The sequence below is a fragment of the Ixodes scapularis genome, unplaced genomic scaffold, assembly GCF_016920785.2.
Source record: "Ixodes scapularis isolate PalLabHiFi unplaced genomic scaffold, ASM1692078v2 PGA_scaffold3__209_contigs__length_174095766, whole genome shotgun sequence".
NCBI classification, from domain to species: Eukaryota; Metazoa; Arthropoda; class Arachnida; order Ixodida; family Ixodidae; genus Ixodes; species Ixodes scapularis.
The window spans coordinates 37,527,968-37,554,807 of NW_024609868.1; the positions used below are offsets into that span (position 1 = coordinate 37,527,968).

Consider the following 26,840-nt stretch of genomic DNA (forward strand, 5'->3'; position numbering starts at 1 on the left):
TTCTGAAACGAGCTTCACGCCGCCTGCACACCGGTGATAGTAAACCGAGCGAATACTGAAGCGCATTGGAGGAGGAGTCTTAAATGGCGTAACCGATTTTTGAGTCTGGAAACGTGTGATAAGGTTGGCGTGTAAAATGAGGTCGCCTGTTTAATTTGCATTGTCGGAGTGGCTGCTCCGATCCCACCAGAGGGAAAAAGTGTGCGGGATAAAGTTGGGGGGGGGGGGAGGTGGGCGTACTTACATGCCACATGTACACCCGGGAGCGGTAAGTTTTGCATTCACGAGTTTGCTTGAAGCTGTTCCGATGGAACAGCTTCAAGGCTTTAGGAAGCCTTGAAATATGTGAAATAAGCGCGTTTACCTCAAACCAGAGTTTAGAAAGGATACAAATGAAAACCGCTTTCACGCACACGCGACACTTGAACTTTGCACTTAGTCGTGGAAGAAAATAAAGGTTCAATAAATTGCTCGAAAAGGCGTCATACTAGGAAAACTCTTATATCGAAATACGGCTTCACAATTGGGGAAAAATGAATTATCGTATGGGGAGCGTTAGTCATCGCAGGGAGTGCGTAAACGTGAAGATTGTTCATTCGTGTTTCAGCCAATCCTACCTTTCGTTAGTACACTTGACAGAACAAAGAGACATGTATATTGTTATGCAATCGTATATTACTGATTGAACATAATTTTAACTTCCCTTCGGCGTTTTCGCCTCTTTTTGCCTAATTCTACGTGAAGTTAAAATGTAAATAAATATGATTACACATTCTTATACAACTATAACATGAAATTAAAAGGAAACAACTTAGACAGGATAAGAAAGTTATGTCTTATTCAAACCGATTTTTCTTGTGATATGTGCGACAACTTTTTAGTGTTTAAATATGTACGTCAAAGACAAGTAGCACAAACAGACAAAACACACCGCGGCGACCTGGTGTGTGACTTCCTTTTTCTATTTGCGTTTTTTTCTTTTTAGCTGTGCATTTTTAAATACAAATAACCAACTCGTTCATGCTTCCATCTTAAGCATCTTTAACATTGCCGGAACAAGTTTAAGATATACACATTTCATTCCTCCTAACGTGAAACATGAAGTTCGTCATGTAGTTTTAGAGTGTCAAAAAGAATTATTTATTGGTTCGGGTTAGGGTTCACGGCTATCATTTCAGTTCCGGTTCAGTTCCAGGAACAAAAATAACAGTGCAAATCGGTTTGAATCGGTTTGAACCAGTAAACTGATGATATAGTTTTCGCGTTGTTTTGGCAGTAGGCAGTATTTCCGCGTAGAACGAGTAATTAGTCTGTATAGATTTTTTTATCGTTCGTACAATCCACTTTTATTTTCAGGTGTCAAAAATAATAAAAAAAAAAGAAATAGCGTTATCTTATTTCGAGGAAACTGTGAAAGAATATCTATATGAACATACCAACGTAATTTTTATACCACATAACATTAATTTGTCTACTTCAGTCACATTTATTTTTCCTGAATCAAAAAGTTGCCACGAAGTGCGGTAGGTCGCCCAAAATACCCGTGATCGGTACAACTTTGCGTCGCAGTATTAAAGGAGCTGTGCAACGATATTCAGTTGGAATGTTTTTCTCTCTACACGGGCTTACTGGCACACCTGGGACTCAAGGGTACTCACACGCAGCGCCATTGGCCAAGAAACTCCTTTGTTACGGTGTAATTTCAAGGACAAAAGCGATCATTTTCATTCAATCTCTCCTTTGCAAAATTTGATGACGTAACTCGGGGATCGCAGTCCACCCAAGTGACGATATTTGAATGCGGTTCATAGATTGGACCCGAGCATTGCGTGGGCGCTCGACTTGGGCTCGTACAGTTGCTAGCTCGAGAAGCATTCGGGTTGTGACTCGTGTCCAATCGCTGCAACGACGACAACAGCCGAGCCATAACAATGTCTGGAACTCAGCGCGTGTCCTCTGCTTTGCCAACCCCAGCGCGTGGCTATGATCAACGCTGGCGGCATATAATCGGCTCCAGATCACGTGGCCGCTTGTTCTGGCTGCGAGTTGAGGGTGTGAACGCTGCTGGTTTTTCTTCAATTTTTTTCTGGGACTTCTATTGCGTGGGGTGAAAAACGAACGCGTGTTTCATAGGTCATCAACGTTAGAGATCCGTTTTAAGCGGTATTTGTACACAGTACAAAAATTGTTGCATCGCTCCTTTAAGAGCTAAATTGTGGTTGTGCTCCTGCAATAAGCAATTATTTACAGTGAATGAAATTATGAAAGGAGCACCTCATCATCATATATATCGTGAAATATATTATACGAAACACATTTCCTCCTATATATGATTACGACACAATTGAGCTAAAACCAATATTTTTTTTTTTCAAAATGTCACGAAAGTTTAGGATAAGCTTTTTCAGTCTACGTTTTACGTGTCAAATTGTTGTTCATCAGATAAAACAGGCAATAACAGACTTCTATATGTTCGAGATGTTATATATGTTTTGGGAACACATTTATTTAAATCAACTTTATTATCCGAAATTTGTTCAAAGGCTGAACTTTATGGAGTGATTATACTTTTTGCTAAATTACGAAGTCTCGGGGAGCTTGTACAAGTCTATTTACACGCGCTGCGCGAACTGCCTTCTGCAGCAGTAACTAAGTAAAAATCCAAAACAAACGTAACTTTGCACGCGCGTTCATTAACGTGTAAATTTGGTTGTTTACTTCGACTACTGAGTACAGATAATGCGAACACGTGTAGCGCGTGTATCTACGTTCCCAGCTTTCTTTCTGATGCTTGGGTAAATTAGAAAAAGGACTATGTGCGGCGAAGACTTCACGAACTTTGCCCGGAGGCGCGTTCACTTTGCGCGCGGCTCAGCAACCACTCTTCTGACGATTCGCGCACAGCGAACGCCCCCGGCCGAAATGTGTCGCTTTGTTTCACTCCATTGAGTCCAGCTGCCCCCAACCTCTTCTACACGTGGCTATCGAGGATAAAAAAGACAAAAAAGATTCGCAGAGCATATTTAAAAAAAGTTTGGGGTGCATTCATTTACGATGTATATCTTTAAGGTGATCGGGCCTTTACCGGCCCTTTATTTATGTTGTCAAATCTTCTATCATTAACCAAAATACGGATTCTATTATCAACCACGAATTTGACTGTATAAAGTTCACAAAACCAATTCAGACCGACGCAGGAGTACGACACTCAAATATAGGTCAGCTCTTGAGTCAATCTTCGGAGTAGTAGTATGCGTTTTGGGGAGGGGGGTTGGGAAGCCGACTGTTGTTGGGGCGTACTTAGACGCCCATGTCACATTCGGAGGGGAAGGGTTCTTGGGAAATAAAGAGGAAACGTACTGTTTTGTTCGCTGTTTGGCAGTGTGAAACACAGGTTGCAGAGTATACCATAAAATAACTTGAGGTTCATGTAACAGATATAAAGAAAAATACACAACATGCGTGGAAAGAAAAATATAATAAATGGTATTCTTAAAAAAATCCAATACCGATAAAAATCCAAAATCCTTACTGCAAAAAAAAAAGATATAAAATGATATTTTTAATTACACATAAATGACGTGAACTCGGCGTGAAAAAGATTATTATAATCTTAGCATTGATCATATTGGGCTTGCATGAACTCAAACCTTTGACAAATGCTGCCTCGGGAGGCTAATGTTATATTCGGTTTTATGTGCACTTGTCTTCGTCCTTCACTTTGCAACTTAGTGCTTCATCAGTCATTGTATTAGCTTGTCGTATATTATCGCGAGACTGCTATATTATATCGCACAACTTTACAATTTGGACATCTACTTTTCCTAAAGTTGCGAACATTTCATTTCACCCCGAATCCGAATTGTTTAACATGGTTTGCACGTGACGCCATCACACTCTATTATGGTGATGATTGCGATTTTTTCTCGCTAAATAAAATTGATTCCGGAAAGGTCCAAAACGGAGGTTCCATAAAATTTGCGGTATCTGAAAGACAAATTATGTTTGCTTGGTGCAAAATCATGAGGGAGGCGCGAGCGTCTGGTACCCCGAAAACGCTCTTTCTGGCAAAAGTGTTTTTGCCAACAAAATAGTTTCCTAGTCCACGGGTTTTGATATGTGCCGAAGACGCGGAATAAAATAATGTCTAGGAGAACCAGTTGAACTTACAGAAAATTGCAGAAATAAGAGAAAAGACACCCGATCGCTGGACTACCAACTATTTATTAAACCTCCGCTTTATCTTCTTCTGGTGTGTCTACTGCTACTGATACTGTAATACCAGTAGAAGAAGAAGAAGCGAAGGTTTAATAAATAGTACGTAGTTTAGCGATCGGGTGCCTTTTTTTTTATCTCTACACTTTTTTAATAAATTCAGTTGGTTCCACTAAACATGCACAACCATCTAGCTCAGCTCGTACCCCTCCGAGCGTAAAAAAACATTTACAACACAATATCTTTTTAAAACTACCTCCTGTTCTTTTCTTTTTTTTTGTTGCTCCTCTAGAGAGTATTTTTATTTTGGGGGGACTGCCTCCTTCATTTTTTGGTGTTAAGTAAAAGATTATTCTTGTGTCAGTTGTTAACAGTAAGCCTCCACAGTTTTTATTTAGCAGTCCAAAACTGTTATGTTTAAACAAGATATGAAGGGGGTCAAAGCCTGGGAAAGAACTTTAGAAAGACAATCCAGTGAGACTTAAAGCGGTTGCCAACGTTAAGCTGTCCCTTTGAGGCTACTAGAATATTTCTTTTCAGGTATCTCTCCCGAACACACTTGTAGTTCTACGTAACGTCCGCTGGATCAGCCAAATTTAGTCCTTTCAATGCTCTAGTCTCGGGGACAACTTTCTGAGGCAGTTCAGCAACAACCAAAACAAATTTCGTTGAGGCATGCAAACAATGTTTGTGTGCCTCAACTAAAATTGTTGCACGACTCATTTTACATGTGCAGTACATGTAAAATTGGTTGTGTAACAGTTTTTATACTTCCACAAGATACCGCTAACAACTAATCCCTCACGTTGGTAACTTTGCAAAAACACCCCTTAGGTTTCCTGACCGCGCAATGGCAGACTAAAAAGGCACGGCGGGACGGAGATGGCTATATCGCTAAACCCCTCTGTATTCTTCACCCAGGTTACGCTGTGCGCCCTTGCTCAGCACGTGTCATTCGCACTGAAGAATGATGTCAGCAGCCTGGATCTACCGGCAGTGAACTTCGACTGGCCATTTGCTGGGACGCACCACGTGACATCAACGACATTCGACTTCTTGAAGACAACGCCGCCTGCTGAAGCGTATAAAAACGACCGCATCAACGATTTCTTCAAAGGGCACGGCGGGACCGAGATGGCTATATCGATAAACCCCTCTGTATTCTTCACCCAGGTTTGTGGCAAATATGCTTATACCTGCTTCCGTAGTGACTGTAGAGGCATTGTTGTCCTGCCGTGCCCGGCGACATGCGCAAGTCTTTTTGTGGATGCGTGGAATGTCATTTTGATTCTTCTTGCTGGGGATGTTGAGCAAAACCCTGGACCTTATGCAGAGCTAAAATCAATGCTGAACGCCATGCTTGTTTCCCAGAACGAACTGAAATCAAAAATTGAGAACTTAGCTGCTTCTCAGGACAAGCTTGAATCTACAGTTAACACTCGAATGAATGAAGTAATGGCAGCAATAAAAGAACATAAAGTAGAGATACAGGCATTACAGGCCGAAGCTACATCGTTCAAAAGTAATCTTCAATTGCATCAAAAACGCCTCGACGACTTGGAGGACAGAAGTAGGCGCCGTAATCTTATCATTTTTGGTGTTCCCGAGCCTGATCGTGAAAACGCTGCAGTGCTAAGAAAACAGAAAATTGAGGAGCTGATAGCGGAAAAACTCGGTGTGCTTGTCAACTCAGTTGAAAGAGTGCATAGAATTGGGGAAAAAAAAACGCGATAAAGCACGACCTGTAATCATGAACTTTTTTGACTATAACGAGAAGTTGAAGGTATTAAAAAATTGCCATAAACTAAAGGAAACACCAGTATCGATAAACCACGACTTCTGTCAAGGCACTTTAGCAAAGCGCAGCAAACTGTGGTCTCGTTCTGGGGAGTTTAAAGCTCGAGGTCATAAAGTGTCTCTTGATTACGATAAGCTGCGAGTGAACGATGATGTGTATGAATGGGACGAGGAGAATGATTGTCTAAAATGTATTCGCTCTCAAGTACAACGAAGCAGAGAAGACTGACTTGATAGCAAACAATTGCGCGTTGTTCTCATAAATGCCAGAAGCATTGTCAATAAAGTTCCCGAGCTTGAAGAAATCATATTTACATATGATCCACAAATCATAGCGATTACAGAGACCTGGTTATCAGCAGACATATCAGATTCCGAAGTAGTTCCCCCAACGCACAAACTGGTTAGACGTGATCGAGGCTACCGAGGAGGGGGAGTTGCTTTAGTAGTCAAAAAGGAAATTATTTCCGTTACTATGGACGAAATAGACGACAATGAAAGTGTGTGGTGTCAAATGGATTATCTTGGGTTCTCGGCTCTTGTAGGTGTGATCTATCGGCCCCCCGCCTCGCCGGAGTTGTTTTCGGAAAAAATTCAGTCTTACATGGAGCAAAAATACAAACCTAATCAAAAAGTCATAGTAGCCGGGGACTTTAACCTACCGACAATTGATTGGCACACTTTACACCCCGGTACGACGGACGTAAAGAACTGCAACTTGTTACTTGAATTGATGCTAAACTTTAATCTCATTCAGCTTGTTAAAGAGGGTACAAGAGTCACTCAAAGCACGGATAACGTACTAGACCTTATATTTGTTGGAAATTTCCCAGGGGACACTACTGTGAGTGTTTGCGATGGTATTTCTGACCATAAGCTTGTTTTACTTACCTCAAATTTTTGTCCTGTCAAAAAGAATCACACGAGTAAATGTGTCTAACTTTTCCGCTGCCGATGATGAAGCTGTTATAGATTCACTTGACCTTTGCTTCAGTGACTTTGAGGCGGGAGGTGACGTATCGACTTTGGGGAATACCTTTAAAAACATTACTGCATCATGTCTTGATATATTCGTACCAAAATTTCAGAAAAAGAAACAGCACAACCCCTGGATAACAAGGGACATAATACATTTGAAAAGAGCTATATCTCGAAAACGCAAATCAGCTCGTAAAGATAATAGTGTCATATCTTCCCTTTCAATAACACTGAAGCAAAAAATACGGAGCGCTCGAGATCATTGTTTTTGGAACGACACTTGTAAACTTCATGAAAAACGCGCCGCAAAACTTTTGGGGATATCTATCTGGCAACAATAGGACTGCCGACCAACTTCACATTGATGGTTGTGGGGTTACTGACCCATACCGAATTGTCAATGAGCTTAACAGCACATTTCATAGTGTTTTTGGTCGTCGGGGCACGACCGAAAATACAATCGAACATTTTTCTCTTTCATCTAATGTAATGCAAGACATAAATTTAAACGTAAATGCGATTCGTCTTCTCCTTTTAAGACTTGATGTAAAAAAGTCTTCTGGCCCTGACGGTATTCCCAACGCCTTTCTGAAGCGTTATATGGACATGATTTCGCAGTATTTGTATGTTTTGTTCAATGCATCCTTGGATCAGGGATGCCTGCCTCCTGATTGGCTGTGTGGGAAGGTTGTGCCGGTGCACAAGGACGGGAGCAAACTGCTGGCTGCGAACTACAGGCCGATATCATTAATCAGCAGTTGCTGCAAACTGCTCGAACACATCATTTCCAGCCACATAACTTCGTTTTTAGAATCCAATAACATATTAGCCAGCTTTCAGCATGGGTTCAGAAAAAAGCTATCAACCACGACTCAACTCGTATCAGTTGTACATGACTTCCCCAATGCTATCAACAAAAGGAAACAAATTGATGCGATATTTTTGGATCTGTCAAAAGCTTTTGATAGGGTACCGCACTATCTACTACTAAAAAAACTGCAGCGTGTAGGAATTTCTCCCCGCCTTGTGAACTGGATTTCTGCGTATCTGACGAACAGAACGCAGTTTGTAGAAATTAACGGTTGTCAATTGCAAAATCTTGATGTCCTGTCAGGTGTTCCCCAAGGGTCTGTCTTGGGACCCCTTTTGTTCTTGATATATGTCAATGACATAGCTGACGACCTTGACTCGGGTGTGGCTGGGAAAATGTTTGCAGACGACTGTGTGATTTATACTGCTGTCATTAACACCTCGGACCAATTATTGCTTAACGAAAACTTGTGTAAAATTGCTGACTGGTGTGAGAGGTGGCAGATGGTTATAAACTACTTGAAAACATGCGCTCTTACAATAACACACAAGAAATCTCCTCTCGAATATACGTATCATGTCCGCGATAAACTCATTGAATCAGTGAATGACGTAAGATACTTAGGTCTAACTATTAACACGAAACTTAGCTGGGACACCCACATAGACAATACTTGCGCCAAGGCCTACAAAAACTGTGTTTTTTAAGAAGGAAATTGGGAGCGTGCAATTGGACTGTAAAACTTTCAGCCTATAAAGCCCTAGTTCGCCCAGTTATAGAATATGCGTCAATCGTGTGGGACCCATATTTAAAGAAAGTTATAGAAAAAGTGGAGAGGATTCAGCGACTAAGTGCACGATTTATTCGTTCTGATTTTAGGCGCCTCTCCTCGGTTTCTGAAATGTTGAATAGATGTGGGCTAGAATCTCTCGAAGCCAGGCGGAAATTTGCAAGATTAAGTTTGTTTTATAAAATTTATCACAACGAAACTGGCTTAATTAAAGACTTGTATATTCAGCCACCTCCTCAGCGCTCAGCAAGGCTAAACCACTAAAAAAATGTTCGACAATATGCTCCTAGAAATAATCTATTTAAGTACTCATTTTTTGTACGAACCATTGAAGACTGGAACTCACTGCCGTCAGACTGCGTGAACGCTTCAACATCCAATAGTTTTGATTCCTTTCTTATAAACATGTTGTAACCCTCTCCTGCTAGGATGGTGGAAAACCATCCGCAGTATTTCCTAAATAAAAAAAATAAAAAAAAGAGACAGCTTTTTCCTTCGCAACTTGCGATTAGAAGAAGCGGTCACGTGATTTGATGCTGATTATAAAACGTCAGCGTTCATAGTAATGTAGCTGGGTTGGCAAAGCGTAGAGCATGGGCTGTGCTTCAGACATTGTACAAGTTCGGCTATTATTATCTTTGATTGAACACTAGCCATTATCCGAATGTTTGGCGATGCTAACTGTCATGAACCAGTGCACTGTACTCGGTCTCAGGTCAATTGAGTATGTCACAACGTTATGTGACATCACGGTGTAAACAACGCTAATGAACATAGTGACGTTCTGAATTTATACCAACTTAATGCAGTGAGTCACATGACTTTGTCACGTGACGTCACGGAGCGACGTGACGTGACATTACTTGACAGCATGTCTTGATACCATGACGTCACGTGACGCATGATTAATCCTAGTGTCAATACAAGAGCACCACGAAAACCAATAATTTCTGATACATTGCAATTCTGTATATGACGATTTGATCAATAATAAAGCTGCCAATTTTTTTCGTATTCTCAAATCTTTATTTTGTGCTACAAAAAAAAAAAAAAACCATGAATCGGTTTAAAACGGTTACTTTTATATTTCTTTTTCCGATTGAGCTCCGGTTCAGTTTCAAGATGGCGGCGAAGATTTCGGTTCGGTTCAGTTCCGGTTCGGCTAAAAATAACAGTTCCGATCCGGGTTTCGGTTCGGTTTGATCCCGGTTAAACACTCCGCGTAGTTATTGTTACCTACGTAAATTGCAAAACGTATATACCGTAATATACTGCCGTCGATGCCAGTCAAGACGCCTTTGCAGCTTCGGTTTCTTCGCATCACGCCGGAGTTAGGCAGGCAAAGCACGCTCTACAGGAACGTCTCGCGGTTCAACGTGAATGCACGTATTGCAGGGCTCGGCAGAAATACCCCAATAGGTATTCGGGAATGGAGTTATAGAAATACATTTGTTCTCGAATGGTGCTACGTGGGAAGGGTGTAGTTCGTGGCGAATATGAAGGGTAATTTATGCTTGCGCTCCTCTTGCGTGATTGTATGAACCTTTCTTTACCTCGGACTTTTTATTTAGCTTTAATACCGCCCAAAAAAACACGTCACCCCCCGAGAACCACATAGTTACTGAACGGTAAAGACTGCGTGCCATGCTTGACAAAAGGCGTCTGCACGAAATTAACCTTGTTTTTTTTACTTTAAGGGCGCACCTTAAACTGTCATCTTATATGCTTCTGAGTAACCTACAGTTGGGCGAGATGGGACTAGATGGCCGTAAGTTCTCTCCAATCAACTCCTTTACAGCGTTCACTCTGCTAAATTGGAGAAAGTGGAGGTCTTTGTGAAAGGAGGTTATTCTGTTATTCTTGGAAGTAACCTTCGATAAACCCGTTCTTTTATTGTTGGTTACTTTGATGGTTCATATTATAGGGCGGGTTCATATAAATTATGAAGTACCTTGCACCAAACAATTATTTTAATATATCGTAAAAAACGGCAAACAAATGTAACGAGATAGTTAAGTATCGCAAAGAATGGCGATACAAAGAATACCCTGTAAATGTGTTTCACTACTGAGATACAAATATATTTTTCCAGTGTATCTCGATATAGAGATACAAATACTCGAAAGTATCTCTAATATACTATTGCGACACATTTATATTGAAATACTGCCTAGCTCGACCTGAGCGCTTTGGTGAAGTTAAATAGAAACAGAAAAAATAAACATGGGGACGGTGCTGTTTTGTCCACCCTTATGTTTATTCTTTCTGTTTCTATTTAACTGCCTAGCCCTGGACTATTGTTATATAGTATCGCATTCCGAAGCCTACAAAATGTGCTGATTTTACGCTCAATAAATTTATACTTCTCTCGATTTTTTTTTTTTTTTAATCCCTAGCCTGTGTGTCCTTCTCAAAGACCGGCCGGGGGGGGGGGGGGGGGGGGGGAGGGGGAGTGCACTAGCTTACGTTTTTATACGATATTAACTCCATTCCTTGTTCAAATATACTTATAAAATACTTCTAGTTCGGTTTAGTGTCGTTTATTATAAGGCGTTCGTTGCGCGTGGGGAAGTTAGCAACGCACAAGGCTGTCACACAAAGGAATGGCGTACGAACTTTGCTTGGCGCAGTATCTTTTATAATTTCTTTTGCAAATTTATTTTATTGTTTTATCTCATATTTGGTTGTAATCGTGTATTCTAGATCAGAAAATTCCTGTACCTCCCGCGTGTTTCAAAGCGGTGGTAACGTGCTGTTTCGGGACAGTCACTCTTCCGTCGCCGTCGCAGAATATACGGTATCCGTTTTCGCCTCGGTTACGGGCACAAATTCGCCACATTAAAGATTACTTTCAGTTCCGCGTACGTCTGACATTTTCTCTCCGCGACAAACTTAACGTAAACTTGCTTGAGGACTAAACTCATCTTGTTCACGTATATCACAATGATTTTTTTACTGCTGAACTTTCAGAAAAGGAACATTGAAAACAAAAGCTTTGGGATTGGATCGGGTCAACAATATCAAAATTATACTCGGCATCGACTATTTTATGATGCATTATCTGGCACAGCCTAAATTGCTTCGGGGTAGGCTACGCTAGCGTAGCTTACAGCGTATCAACCTACAGCAGAAGCTAGCGTAACCTACGTAGGTGCAGTCAGCACTGTTTGGCAAAAAGGTGGCCTCGTCTTGCCCCTGATTAGCGTGCACTCTTGCAAAGTTCCCTCGACAGCGCTGCGGGAACTACAAGAGCCTTGGCAATGTAACCCACAAAAAAAAAAAAAAAAAAAAAGTTGACGCCGAATACAAACAAGGCCCGGTTACTTTCTCCTCTTTTTTCACGAAACGTGTGCACACAACAAAGGCGCGGATTCAGCAGACTGGGCCCCGAACCCATACCCCAAACTTTCGTAGATCCAGTTAATGCATACGAGTCTCTATCGAACGCTCAAACAACACTCTTCTCCAAACCGTGCTCGTGCTCAATCGTTGTGTAACGACATTAAAGTTCGAGTGCAGATGCACCTTTTACATATGCCTTGTACATTACGTCATTGCACCGCGCTGATAGTCATTTCTACTTGTTTCTTTTTTTTTTTTTTATCATCCGAGAGAAAACATTTTAGGGGTGCTAAATTTGCGCTGAGGAATGTACGAGCACGCCAGCAAGGTCACCTCAATGGCTACTGAGAGGCGTTTATGCAAACCATGTATATGCACTCACAGGTGAGAAAGCACATGGCTCTTTAGCGGGTGCCCAGCCTCCGGCAAGCGATCTTTGCTCTTCGTCGTGCTTTGGAGATCCGTACACGCTCAAAGTTTCCGAAGTTCACACTAGAGGCGCGACAACTGAAACTCCTCTCTACCGTTTCAATCCTGTCAAAAACCTCTCTAAAAAAAAGAAAAAGTTTATAGCGGTGTCATTTTCAGCGTTCGTGCTTAAAAGCGTGATTTCCTCACCTTCCGGAAAAACGAACGCGTATTTTCTGGGCTATGGATGCGGAAACATTGTACCGAGGGCAAAAAAAAAAAAAAAAAAAAACCCAAAAAACTAAAGCTTATTAAAAACAACAACTATTGGGGTGGGCTTGGCGCCGGGGACAATGTACCTCTTCACCCGGTCAATATGTCAGGCCCCAAAGTAATTTGCACCTCGTCCTACTCACCGAGGCATTTGGGCAGCGGGTTGGACCAGTTTCCGGTGTCGAGGCAGACGCTGCTGTTGGCTTGGCCCTGGAACTTCATGCCGTCGAAGCAGTTGTACGAAGCCTTAGCGTTCAGCGTCGATACGCGGAACTCCACGTAGCCATTGTGCAGGTGGCCCGGGTGGCCACAGTCGATCTCTAATGAACAGCATAGCACAAAACAAAAGTCGTCAGAAAAAAAAAGGAAAATTTGCATGTCTAATTCGATTCTGTGCATGCAAAACACAATCTCTGTCTCAATACCAATTCACAAACATGCATTCAGAAAACCGTTTCTAAAAAAAAAAATATTAATGACTGAAAAAGTCGCTTCATTTCCCAAGTGGTTATCTTGCTTGCATCATAAATTATAAGCCATTGTTTTTAGAAAATATGATAAAAATGATGTACTCCATGACGCTTGCAGTACAAGTGAACCGCAAGAAGTTAAAATCTGCATATTGTTTTTTTAAATATCAAAGAATAAGTAAACTACAAGAACGACGACACTTTTGCTATAGAACAAAACTACAGAGCATGCGTGTGCCAGCGGCCTAAGGTAGTAATTGTGCTGCACTGGCCAAATTTCTCATCTCAAGCGGAGACACCAGGTGCTATATCATAGGGCAGTACAATTGCAAGCTTTCTAAATACCAAAACAACATGCATGTAGAAGATACACGTTAGAGGGGGCAATTTTCACTTGCGTGTTGCTTACCTTGATAAAGAAGCAACGACACAACAAATTTAATTTTAAAAAAGCATCTAACTACTTCGAAAAAAAGTTAAAGCAAACATTAAGAGACAGGTACAGAATGTTGAAAGGCATCCAGAAAGCCCCATATGTCTCATCGGCAACACGATACACGTGGGAAAATTTCACTGACATAATACCTCGAAGTAAAAAGGGAGCTAATAAAGTCCTCGGTTTTGGAAGCGTTAAAGAGGGAACGCAAGCGTAAACGAACTGCCAATGTAAAACAAAGAAAAAAAAAAAAAACGCTCTAAACAAAGCCGAGCTTGATTTCTGTTTAATATGTTGGTCGAACCCTTTAAGATCACAATCATCGATAAACTTTGCCTTAATGGAGTCTGCATCACGCTGATAACCCCATTTTTAAAGCAAAGCTCATTTTCCTTCGACCGTTAAAAACACCCCTCTCGCTCTTATAAAAAAAAAATAAATAAATAAAGAGAACAAGAAAGTCGCTTTCACGTCGTATGATTTTTTTTTTTTTAATAACGGTATATAAGGACGAGGCTCGATTCAACATAACAACGAAAAAGGCGACACATTTGCTCTCAGGCAAGGCGTGTGTAAAACAATCAAGTATTGAAAGAAAAAGAAAGAGCAAACGATGGCGACCGTAGAACCAATTTTTATTTTTTTTCTCCTCCCGCGCCCTCTCAAGAAGGTGCCGAATAATAAAATCACGTGTTAAACAAAAATAGCGAAAAAGTAAAAGAAAAAAAGGAACCTGGGTAAAAAAAAAAAATTGAAGAAAAGCAAGATGTGGACGTGTGAAGAAATAAAAAAAGAATTCTGAACACTTAAAATTATAGCTAGATGAAGCAAATTTGTAAGAGTGTATGTCGTCATTTTAAGTAAGTGTACAAGAAACAGTCCATTTCCCCTTTCCCCTCGCCTCACACACAAAAAGAACAAGAAAACGTACGGACTGGCGAGTAAGAGATTTACTAAGGAAAGGTGAAAGAACTTCTCAGTGCGCGATTTTGTTTTCATTGTAACCTATGGGGCGTTAGGGAAAAAGATTTCCTTAACACACATACGTACACTCAAGACAAAAACACGAAAATCGCGCTTTCCTCACCGTGCTAAGCTGGCATTACCGTAATGAAACCGGAAAACGCTTCGTTTTTGTTTTGCTTTTACCTCTTTTTTTTTTTTTTTTGTTGAGTGTAGTTTCTCTTCTGTTTTCTCAATGCTTCTAAGGTGGAACAGCGGAAACGTGCTGACAGATCATAATATCGTTAAAAGTAAATTAAAAAAAAAAACCTCAACGCAAAAAAGAAAAGGAAAAGAAGTTGGAAAAGTCAAGCGCATAAACACTCGATCGCTTCGGCCAAAGTTCTCGACACCACGGTCATGGCGTTAAATTTGTATCACGCACACATTCGCCTCCCCGTCCGATTTCCGCACAGCCAGTTCCCTACTTGTTTTTTTTTTATATATTCCTTTTTATTCTTTCAACAGTGATTTCTAAGAATCAATAGGAATTACCAAAGGATATTATTCTTAAGTTCCCTCAACAGAACTAACCGTGGGACATACAAAACTTCGCGAATAAAGAAATAACGTGTGTCACATACGCTCTCTTATGCATGCTTGATTGCCTTTCGGAAACAAAAATCGAGACATTAAAATAAAGTGCCCTAAAACATAAAATATTCGTCAGACGTCTATATTTGCATAAGAGGGTTATAAGAAATGCGCATAATTCTTTAACCGTTCTCTTGCTTTGCTTCATTCGGATATGTTTTCGAACAGCTTGCTCTCTTCCAGCAAAAATTGTCCGATTATATTTCGATTTCATGTGCGAACGGAACTAGCGCATGTGAACCGGGTCAGCGTAACAAAGCACCAAAGAAAAATATTACACCGAAACGTTCGAGAATTAGAAGCTAATGAGATCTACGCGAACTCTTTTCTATCGAAACATTGTCAGCGGACCTTTTGTTATAAATTATGTGCGGACGCTTTTGCATTTCTTTTTCTTTTTTTCAAGGACAATCATACGCGCTTATATTCTCAGGTAAATCTCTGGACTCTATTCCTTACGTCACAATTTGCGAATGGCTGAACCGAGATCAGTGAGAGAAACGAACTCGTTCGGTAAGCGCTCTCTTAAGACAAACAAAAATAATAATAATATAAAAAAAAACGTTAGGATGAGGGTTGCGCATTTAAATAATTTTACTATAAGAATTAAATCATCGCAAATGTGCGACAAGTCGGTGTTCCTCTCTACTGGTTTCCCTGCTAAGCTGACAGACGGTGGAAGATATCCGCTCGTTGGGAGAGCCATGCGTCACATGATCACGCTCTCACCCCCATGCGAGGAAAGTGGGGTCAGGAGATAAAGTAGGTCACGTGAGGTCAAATCCCCCACTAAATTTAGCGGTTAATCTAAGCTGTTGCATAGGTCATGTGACAAAACTTTCCCCGCTAAATATAGCGAGGAAGAATTCGTGCATAGGTTACCTGACGTCAATTTCTTCACTTGATTTAGAAGGAAAACTAAATTGCGGTTCAAGTCACCGGTCACCAATCTTTCCGCTAAACTTCGTAGGAAAACTCTATCGGTGTTTAAGACACGTGAAGTCAATTTTCCCACTAAATCTACAAGAGAAACTGAAGTGTTTGCGTCCCACGGCATAATTTTCCACAAAGAAATAGACTGGGAATACTGAATTGACGTAGAGATGACGTTCCGTCTAGTTTTCGCCAAATTTGCGCGAGAAACAGAATTGGCCAATAGGTCTGTCCGGCTGCAGTGGGCAAATAGCGTCTTCCATTGGTCTCAGGGGTGCGGACTCGGTGCGCACTGGAGCTCTCGCATTTTCCATAGAGCCGCACGCCCCCCGGGCAGCCGCAATGCGCGCGTGGCCCGCGTGCATGAGTGCTATACACGGCGGCGCACTGAAAAAATCGATAAACTTGCTTAAAAGTTACAGTTAAATACGGCGGCGCCCAGACAGAAAAAGAGTTACAGTTATTATATTGCTTCGAGACCGCCTTTACGATAGAAAAACCTTATGGTGTTGGTCGCTCATTCATCACTGCGACCTAAATGTCACCAGCTTGTGGTTGTACGTTTCCCAACTGGATTCGGCATCCCCTACAGCTCGATGGACAGCAATTAAGCGAGAAATTTTTGAGCGAAAAGTGTTTTCCGTCTAAGGAAATGCTACAAATGGCAGCGATTTCGCGTGTCGTCATCGGTAGAATATGCTCTTCTCGTTGTCTGAAGTTCGCTTGCTCGAAAGCGACAATGATGCGAAGAAGCGAAACGACCGGCAAAGATTCAGCATCCAGGAACCGCGTAACAGCGATGCCGGCGCAACCTTCCAATGAACTTATGGAAGGGGCAACTGATTTGGGTCTCTGTCATGGGTTCGAACGAAGTATTTTTTACTTGTTTTACTATGTGCATTACTCGAACTGATCGTGACAGATTCATTCTCATTGAGCGTAGGCCAATATGTTTAAACGACACGGAGAAGGGTGAAACGTTTGTCAACAAAGCATTACCGTTGCTCAATAAGTCCTTTTCAATCATTGTCGGCTGTGAGCCCTCACCAAACTATAGCAGAATGATTCCGAAAAAGACCCGAAATACACTTATGATGCACTGGTCCGCGCAATATATACCGCGTAAAAAAATCAGAACTGCTGCACCTCGTCGGTTTCCCGTCCTGCATCCAGCTACAACGTCCGAACGACAGAGACGTGCATACTGCACGGTCCACGCGACACGCTTTCATTGTTCTCGTTGCTCTCGATCAGTTCGCACGTCATTAAATAGATTGCGCGATAGTACACGCTCGCCTGTGGAGGGGATTTCTTCCTCCATTGAAAACTGCACTGACGCCACACGCAATCGAACCGTGACGTATTTTGGATGGTGGCGCTGGCGCCCAATGGAATTCGCACCAAGTGTAGCGGGGAACTGCACCGACGGACGGACGGTCGGACAAATATGTTGTAAGGAATGTGAGGAGTGTGTGGCGCCGGCGACAACCGGGACCGTGCGGGGACACTCCTTCCCTAGGGGGGATTCCTAGGGACAACACTTGTCCCCGCTCCCGCGAGTCGCGGGGAGGAGCGAGGGACGGCGGGGAGTGAAGGATGGCGCTGGAAGAATACAGGAGTGTACCACGTATGTGAAAGTGTCCGCTCAGCCGAGCCAAGCGTGACAAGTGGGGGCTCGTCCGGGATCGCACCATGGACTCCTTCACAGTGCCAGAGGGGCTAGTGCAGCAGCTCCTTCGACAGACCGACGGATCAGCGCTGCAACGTGAGCACGCTGCAGCACAATTGCGGCAAGCCGTAATGGCGGCTCCGATGCTGACCGGCGCCGAAGTGCCCGTGGCGACTGTGGCCACAGTCCATCCCTCCGGTGGCCCTGTGCCCAGGATCGCGGCCCAGCTGCCGAAGTTCTCGGGCTTCAGCGATCTTCAGTCGCCCGAGGAATTTCTGGAGCGGCTCGAGAACTTCTGTTTGGTGACAGGAGTCGCCGCCGACAAACGACTGAGCCAGGTCGTGCCAGCCGCACTGGAGGGCAGTGCGAAATTGTGGTGGCGCTTTGTGGGCGACTTCGCCAGCTGGGATAACTTCACGTCCGCGTTCCGTGCGGAGTTCGCCTCCATCGACGCGAAGCGTCGCCTCAAGGATGAGCTGCGACTCCGTACACAGCACCCGGAAGAGAACTTGAAGGAGTTCATTTACACGATTGCGGCATACTACGACCGAATCGGAGAAGAGGTGCCGGACTCGGAGAAAGTGGACCGGGTCCTCCGGCAAATGCACCCGCAGCTGCAGGACTTGGCAGAGGGGGCGCAGTTCGCGAACCTGGCGGAGCTGGCGAAGGCGGCCGACGGCCTCATGCAGCGCGCTTGGCGACGGCTGCAGTACTTGCCGCCGCCTCCCCAAACCAACCAAGTGGCCAGAGACCTCGCCTTCAGGCCTGCAGCTGGTGCTCCGGGCCTTCCCAGACCGCCACCGGCGATGACGGCAGCTGCAACGTTTGCTTCCCCGGCCGCAGTTACGCAGTCGACGTACCCCTGGCCACTTCACTCGGCAGCGGTCCAGCCATCGACGGCGGCTGCAACGTTCGCTTCCCCGGCCGCAGTTACGCAGTCGACGTACCCCTGGCCACTTCACCCGGCAGCGATCCAGCCATCCTACCACCGGGACCAGCTTTACGGCCCAGCTTTACCGATGCTGCCCCCAGCCACCTTCGCGCTGCCGGCAACCCAGTGGCAGCAGCCTAACGGAAGACAGGCTCACTGCCAGCGCTGCGGAGGAATCGGCCACGCCGCTCGTCACTGCGCCACCGGTCGGCGGGCTGCGTCAACACCCGCTGCGTCTCTTCTCTGCTTCCAATGCCAGCAGCCGGGCCACTTCCAAGCGCAGTGCCCGGGAAACGGGAACTGGTAGATGCTGCCCCGGCGGGCATCTACGACAGCGCGTTGCAGGTGGCGACAACTGCCGGTGGGAAAGAACCCCTCTTGGACGTGCGGATTGGTTCGACGACCTTCCAGGCACTGCTCGACACGGGCTCCAGCGTTAGTCTGCTGGGACTGCCGGCGATGACAGCTGCCCAAGCTACAGGAGCCAGTCACAAGAGGGAAGTCCGCACGCTGCGCCTCGCGACAGGCTGGTCTCAATCCTCCACATCGCTCAGGTGCAAAATCCAATGGGCGGCCGGTTCTCGGAGGCAGCGCTTCCTGTTTGTGCCCGACCTTTGCCGAGACATTGTCCTGGGGAGAGATTTTTTGACGATCACCGGCATTTCAGTGCACGTGGCACTTGGGGGGTGGACGATTGGCACAGAACCCCAGTGCATTGTTCCGTTTGCTAAGGGTGAAAAGAGGCCAACTGAGGAGCCTCTGGCCGGGGAGGATTCCTACTGCCTCCAGGGCATCTTCACGGAGGAAGAACCTGCCTGCGCCGGCGCCTCTGACCAGACCACCTCCAGAGGTGATCGGCCTCAGAGTCATGCACCGGAAGTGGACACTTGCATGGAGAATGTGTTGGTGGACTTTCGGCCGATGTTTACCACAACTCCGGGCTGCACCACCCTCGCTCATCATCAGATAGACACGGGAAAGAGTTTGCCCGTGCGCTGCAAGCTGCGCCCTGTCAACGCCAAAAAGCAGAAGATCATTGACGGCTGTGTGCAGGACTTGTTGGAACAAGGACTCATCCGCCGAAGCAACAGCCAGTGGACAAGCGCACCAGTGTTGGTGGCAAAAAAGTCGGGTGGCTTCAGGCTTGCCATCGATTATCGGCCACTCAACGCATGTACCAGGGTGCCAGTCTACCCCATGCCCAGGACGGACTGGCTGCTGGCACAATTGGGTCAGGCAGAGTGGTTTTCGAGTTTCGACCTGTCTCAGGGTTTTTTTCAAATTCCTGTGTGCAAAGAGGACATTCCCAAGACCGCCTTCATCTGCCACCTGGGAACCTTCGAGTTCACACGGATGCCATTTGGAGTGGCAGGGGGCCCGGCCACCTTCCAAACCTTGATGGACAGGGTTCTGGACGGCATAAATCACCAATTCACCATGGCATTTATGGACGACGTCCTCGTGTATTCGGATACTCTGGAGAGCCACGTCACGCATGTGCGGGAGGTGTTGCAGCGCATCAGGTCAGCGGGACTCACCATCAATCCAGACAAGGTCCAAGTCTGCCGTCGGTCTCTGAAGTTCCTGGGCCACGTGATCTCCCCAGGGGAATGCAGACCCGACGATGAGAAGGTGCTTGCGGTGTTGGACTACCCTCGGCCCAGCACAGTCAAGCAACTGCAAGCCTTCCTGGGGTTATCCGGCTACTACCGGAGCTTTATTCCTCAATTTTCCATTGTTGCCCGACCACTCACAGACCTCTTGAGGAAGGACCATAAATGGCACTGGACTCATCGTCAGGAGCAAGCGTTTGCCGCACTCAAGGAGTCCCTGGCCCACGACGTGGTTGTGAGTCTTCCCGACCTGAATCAGCCCTTCGTCGTCGAGACTGATGCCAGTGGAGTTGGCATTGCGGCAGTGCTGCTGCAGAGGGGCCCAGACCAGCTACAGCCAGTGTCGTTTATCAGTAGAGTGCTGACTGAGTCGGAGCGGAACTACACCGTTCAGGAGTGGGAGTGTCTCGCGGTGGTTTGGGCTGTGGACAAATTCCGACCCTACCTGGAGTTCACAGAGTTTGAGATCCACTGCGATCACTCCTCACTGGCCTGGATGTTTAGTACAGACCAAGCCTCACCAAGAGTCAAGCGATGGGTTCTTCGGCTTCAGGGCTTCAACTGCAAGATCAAGCACCGGAGGGGGCTTGCAAATGTCCCAGCCGACGCCCTCAGCAGAGCTCCGCTTCAGTGTATGGACACCCCTGGACACAGCCTGCCAGAGACGCTTTTCCCCATTGCTGCCCCGGAGACTGAGTGCCAAATCAGTTTTGAACCAGCTGCGACAGTGTCCATGATGGACGATGCCACAGTCCTGAGTGACCCGGGAAGCCTGGTCCACGAGCAGCATCAAGACGCCCTTTTGTCCAAGCTCAGAATGGTGATGAAGGGAACGAAGCTCCCAGACGACAGTACAGACCAACGCCTACTGGACGACCTGGCTGAGACGACAGAGCTGGAGGCCAATGGGTTGCTCGTTCAGCACAGAGGTAACAAAAAGGTACCCTGGCTCCCGGACCAACTTCGCCAGTTAGTGCTCAAGATGGCACACGACCACCCCACTGGAGCTCACGCAGGGTTTTTCAAAACCCTCAAACGTGTTTCTGAACGCTTCGTGTGGCTGGGCATGCGAGCCGATGTATCCAAGTACGTCCGGTGCTGCCAGGTATGCCAGCGGACAAAGGCCCGCCGCCAGAGGCCCGAAGGGCTTATGAGCAGTCAGTGGGCCACTTCGCCCATGGAGGAGCTCAGTGTAGACATCGTGGGACCTCTGCCATCAACGCCTCGACGCCACAAGTACCTGCTCGTGGTAATCGACAGGTTTACCAAGTTTATCGAACTTTTCCCGCTGCGCGCGGCAACAAGCAGCAACATTGTGGAGTGTATGGTGCAGGTGTTCTGCCGTCATGGCACACCTGCGACAATATCCAGTGACAATGGAAAGCCCTTCGTGAGCACCGTATGGCAAGGTCTCCTTAAGCACTGGGGCATCAAGGACCGCCATACGGTGCCTTATCGACCGGCAGGACAAATGGTGGAGCGCCACAACGGCACAGTGAAGGAGTGCCTCCGAGCCTACTGCTCCGACCACAAAGACTGGGACCGTCACATCCCCGAAATCGCCTTTGCCATGCGCACGGCTGAGAGCGTAGTGACGGGATACACGCCGGCGTTCCTGTGCTACGGTCGGGAACTGCGCACCCCGTGGGAGCAGCCAGGAAGCAAAGACGACACTGAACCGCCTGCAACGGCTTGCCATGCCTTTGCTGCTGAGGTCACCAGGTGCCTTCAGGATGCTCTCAGCTTTGCAAGAGAGCACCAGGAGGCAGCAAGGCAAACCCAAAAGGCCAACTACGACCGGCACAGGAAGCCTACAACAATAAAACAGGGTGACCTCGTCCTACTGGATAGCCACACCCTGAGTAATGCGGCCAAGGGCATCACGGCCAAGCTTGCACCGCGGCGCTCTGGGCCCTTCCGGGTGGCACAGTGCTTGGGCGAGAATGACTTCCTACTGAGGGACCCAACTACCGGACGTCGCCGCGGAGTGGCCCACGCAGACCAGTTGACAGCCTACCACGAAGATCGACCAGATGCCACTCCTGCAATTTCACGAATGAAGGGGGGGAGACCTGTAAGGAATGTGAGGAGTGTGTGGCGCCGGCGACAACCGGGACCGTGCGGGGACACTCCTTCCCTAGGGGGGATTCCTAGGGACAACACTTGTCCCCGCTCCCGCGAGTCGCGGGGAGGAGCGAGGGACGGCGGGGAGTGAAGGATGGCGCTGGAAGAATACAGGAGTGTACCACGTATGTGAAAGTGTCCGCTCAGCCGAGCCAAGCGTGACAATGTTAAAATCGCGCGTTCCGTCAAAAAGCACTTCGAGCTTTAATAATTAAATATGGGCACACAAAACGTATAGTCTACAAGCCCTCGGAAGTGTGGCTAAACTTCCTTTCGCCTTACCCGGTCTCGGCCTTTAAGTACGACTTTGGGGAATTCAGATTTGTAAGCGTTCCAATTTTATTAGTTAACTGTGCATGGTGTGCACTCCTCTAGCAATATGCAACTATGCGGAAAGAGTAGTGCTTTAACGCACTATAGATCGGTGCACGTGGAGTAAAAACCTATCGCTGTAAGAGTCCACGGATACTGGGTTCAATCTCCACCTCTGCCCGCTTCAATCTGGATCAGCCTCGCATCTGGCGCGCAGTCGCGGATCACTACGGCGCCATGCACCTTAAAGACTCCAGGCAAGCGGTGCGTGGTACTGCCTTGGTTAAATTATTCATTTCTGGCGGAGACACTATAGACGTCCATTGGGGCTGACCAACTTACCGCTGTCTAAACACACACAGAACATTATACGGTGTGCAAGATCGTTTGCGTTTGTTTAGCCACTAATCCCGTACGCGTGCGACTGCCCCCCCCCTCCCCCTTCCTTTCCTCGACCTCAACCGATGACGGCGCGAGCCTAGCTGCCTCATCATCGCGCGTTCTCTGCGCACCATTTTTTGCACTCTCTATGTTGCTTTTTGATTGGCGTGCCCCTCACTGCGCTCCGATGCGCCAAAGACGCGTTTCGGACACGCTCGCTCGCCGTACTATGTGGTATGCTAAACGCTCACCGACGCAGTGTGTCGGGGCGCCCTCCCACTGCCGCTGGGAGTTGCACCTGGCCGTGGGCGGTCCCTTGATGCGGTACCCGTGGCGGCACTCGTACTTCACCAGCGAGTTGAACAGCAGCTCCGTGTAGATGGCTCGGCCGTTCAGCGGATCGTCGGGCTTGTCGCATTGCACCGCTGAGCAACGTTCGACGGGCAACAGGGGAAGAAAACGGCAGGTTAAAACGGGCACCTGGGGTCGGCCAAATCGTAGACACGCAACGCCGCGAAAACAAGCACATGGTTGGGGCGCTTATTCATTCAGCGAGAAAACGAATTCCTGTGGAACGCTGCCGTGGTACTCGTGTCAAATTTGTGTCCCGCTCTGGCGGTGACGTAAAAAATTCGGCGCTACGGCTTTGTTGTCTAGAAGCCCATGTCGACAATCGGCCATCGTACCCCATTCCCAAAAGATCGTCCCCCAAAAAGAAAAGGCTCAAGGTGTCGTTTTCCTCCTACCCTATAAGGTTGTTCGGCCTGATATGTTGGGGAGAATCAAAACCCACAATACATGTCTTGCGCGTGACGCCATATGGCACTGTGCCAGCCGCCATTCCTCCGCTCCATGCTCTTATGCCCTTCTTCTCGGCAATCCTTGCCGAGAAGAAAAAAATTCGATTCTGCCAAATGTCAGCTGCAAAAGGTACGAGCACTGAAGCATGGTACGGTGCAATGTCGGCTGATGTGGCGTCGATGCAAGCTACGTATAGACGCTCACGCGACACAAATACGACGTTCGAAAGAAGGATGTGGAAGCAAGTGCCCTAGCAGTAGAGGTGAAGGGAACCAGCCAAACAATAGACTTAAAAGAGAGCACCATGCTGGTTCTTGCGAGGCATTGACGAAAGCGTCTCTTCGTGGAGTCCTGGGGCCCTAATCTACACGGCGGCAGCAAGCGACCGGAACATCGCCGCCTGCTGCGGTTCGTCAGCGGGGCGGAGTTGGCCAATCGCAACAGGCAACGGTGTCTCTGTTCCTTGCTCCCGCCCTTCCCCGCCGTGTAGATTAGGGACCCTGATTTATCCAGCGAACAAATGGAAACGTAAACCGCTCCTCGGGCACTCTGCCCAGCGATTATATCTCCGGGCTCTGTTACGTCTGCAAAGCCTCCTACATCCCTGTCTGCAAAACGCGCTGCCTGTCCCCACATGCAGTCACCCGTGCGCAAGGGACCCAATCGGTCCCGAAACGTTGGGGTCTTGAGAAAATAATTCATCAGAGACTTTATTCCTACCTAGAGAGACATTCTGTTATTTCTAATAGTCAGCATGACTTTCGTAAGCACCGGTCAACAGAATCAGCGCTCTTAGTACAAAAACAGCAGATCATTGAAAGCTTTGAAAACAAGGAACTTATTTTGGGTATATATATCGATTTTTCGAAAGCGTTTGACTTAATTAATCACACAATATTGCTGGACAAGTTAGAGCGCTATGGTATTCGTGGAACTGCTCTGAATTTATTTAGATCTTACCTGCAGTACCGTACACAATTCGTTACCATTAACAACTATATTTCAACCACTCAAAAAATTGAAACCGGAGTACCTCAGGGTAGTGTGCTCGGGCCACTCTTATTTATTATTTTTATTAATGATATTGAAAATAGTGTACCACAGGCAAACCTTGTTTCTTATGCTGACGACACAACTATTTTTATTAAGGGCAAAACAGCGGATGAAATAGAGAGCACGGCAATAAGAGTCCTTTCAAACATCGATTTGTGGACGAAAGTAAACGGGCTAAAAATAAACGCGGAAAAAACTAAATGTGTGTTATTTCGGCCACGAAATAGACAAGTACCTAATTTGCTTCAAATAACTTTAGGGTCTTCAACACTTCAAGTGGTAAAGTCGGTAAAAATATTGGGCGTTTATTTCACTGAATCGTTGTCATGGAATGAGCACGTTGATTATATACATCAAAAAGTTCGTAAATCTATTGGTCTCCTTTGTAAGAATCGGGATGTCTTTCCAACAGGTGTTAAATTACTTTTATATTATTCTTTGATTTACACTCACTACGTGTATTGCCATTTAGTTTGGGGCCAAACAACGATACAAAATATAACAAAACTACTGCTAACCCAAAAGAGGGTTCTTCGAATTATCGCAAATGTACCCTTCTTGCACCCTTCTCGGGAGCTTTTTCTTAAACATAACGTCATTCCTATTGACCACTTGTACCAATTTCGCCTGCTGGTGATGTATAATATGGCATTAAAACATAACATTTCTTTCCTTTTCGCACTGTCGGGCTTAGCAAAACTAGATCATAAATATGTCACACGTCATGGCGAAATTTGGAGCGTTTCAATACCTCGTACGAATTACGGCTTTACATCATTAAAATACGCATTACCATCTTTACTTAATAAACTCGAAGTCAATGGTATCAGCATCTATGGGACATCAAATCGGATGTTGGCAAAAATCATATTACAGACAGCATAATTTTTACCTCTTGTGCCTGGAGTTTTTGTATCTGTGGTGAAACTTTATTCAACTTTAAATATATTTGTTTTGATGCATTCAAGCTGAGTGCAACAATGTGAATAGTCGTTATTGTGTTTTAGTGTCCATTTTTGTGTTTTCGTTGTGTTTCCAATGCTGCTTTCCCGCCAAAGTGTGTTAGGGCGCCGGGACCTCGTCAAGCTGCAACCGCAGCTTTTTGTCCCGACGTCCTCCCTTTTTGTACCAACCAGAATGGGAAATAAAATACATTATTATTATTATTATTATTATAAACTTGGTTAGAGTTTGCAATTTTTGCCTGATGTTACTCCCTAACCAGGCAATGAGCTGCCGAACCATTACCTTCAGTAAGATAGAAGTTTCTGAACGTCATCGCCTCGCCATGGATTGAGTGGATTCAAGGTTCGCTCGCCTTTCTGGCAAACGCTGTGAGATGCGCAGCATGACTAAGAGCTCGAGGGACCGTCCTTATGGGAACAAACGTTTTGAAGGCCGCACTGCGCGATCGCGCCTGCGCGGGAGCCCTAAACTGTCAGTGCCCCTGCCAGGAAATCCGCGAAATCAGAGCAAAATGTCGGCCCCCTTTCTGGCCTTGTTCAGACACCTCTCTTTTCCTCCGTTGCGGTAGTAAGCCTACCCTTTTCTAGATAACAAGGCCGGACGGTTGAATACGAGTGATGCGTCATAGTTTGGCTGAGACTCGTGTTCTCACTGATTGTAGACGACTCCTGGCCGAACACCGCCCCTATAGGTGGCATTGGAAGCTGAACATTGCAATCTAGGAGGTATTGTGGGAGCGAAAGTATAGGATACGGTGGCCAGAATGCGTCTCCGACCGATGTGTTTAGCGTCCTATTCCACCCATGCATCAAAAGTGGTCCCAAAGGTGTCCACAAATGACGTCCCAAAAGCCGGAGTGTCACGCTGTCGGATGTCGCGATCCTGGCAATTGGTCGTACAAACGCTGGCCAAAAACATAAAACAACAGCGACCCAACTCTT

At 45.9% G+C, this 26,840-nt stretch overlaps 1 protein-coding gene across 1 annotated transcript in view; it reads right to left on the bottom strand.

The window, feature by feature from the left end:
• The window catches only part of LOC8050712 (sushi, von Willebrand factor type A, EGF and pentraxin domain-containing protein 1), a 247,178-nt gene that overhangs the window by 84,848 nt on the left and 135,490 nt on the right, over window positions 1-26,840 (bottom strand). The window contains exons 5-6 of the mRNA XM_042292376.1: window positions 23,331-23,504; window positions 12,758-12,934 (exon numbers count right to left, since the gene is read on the bottom strand). Of these exons, the coding sequence (XP_042148310.1) occupies window positions 12,758-12,934; window positions 23,331-23,504 (351 nt within the window). The remainder of the gene's footprint in view (window positions 1-12,757; window positions 12,935-23,330; window positions 23,505-26,840) is intronic.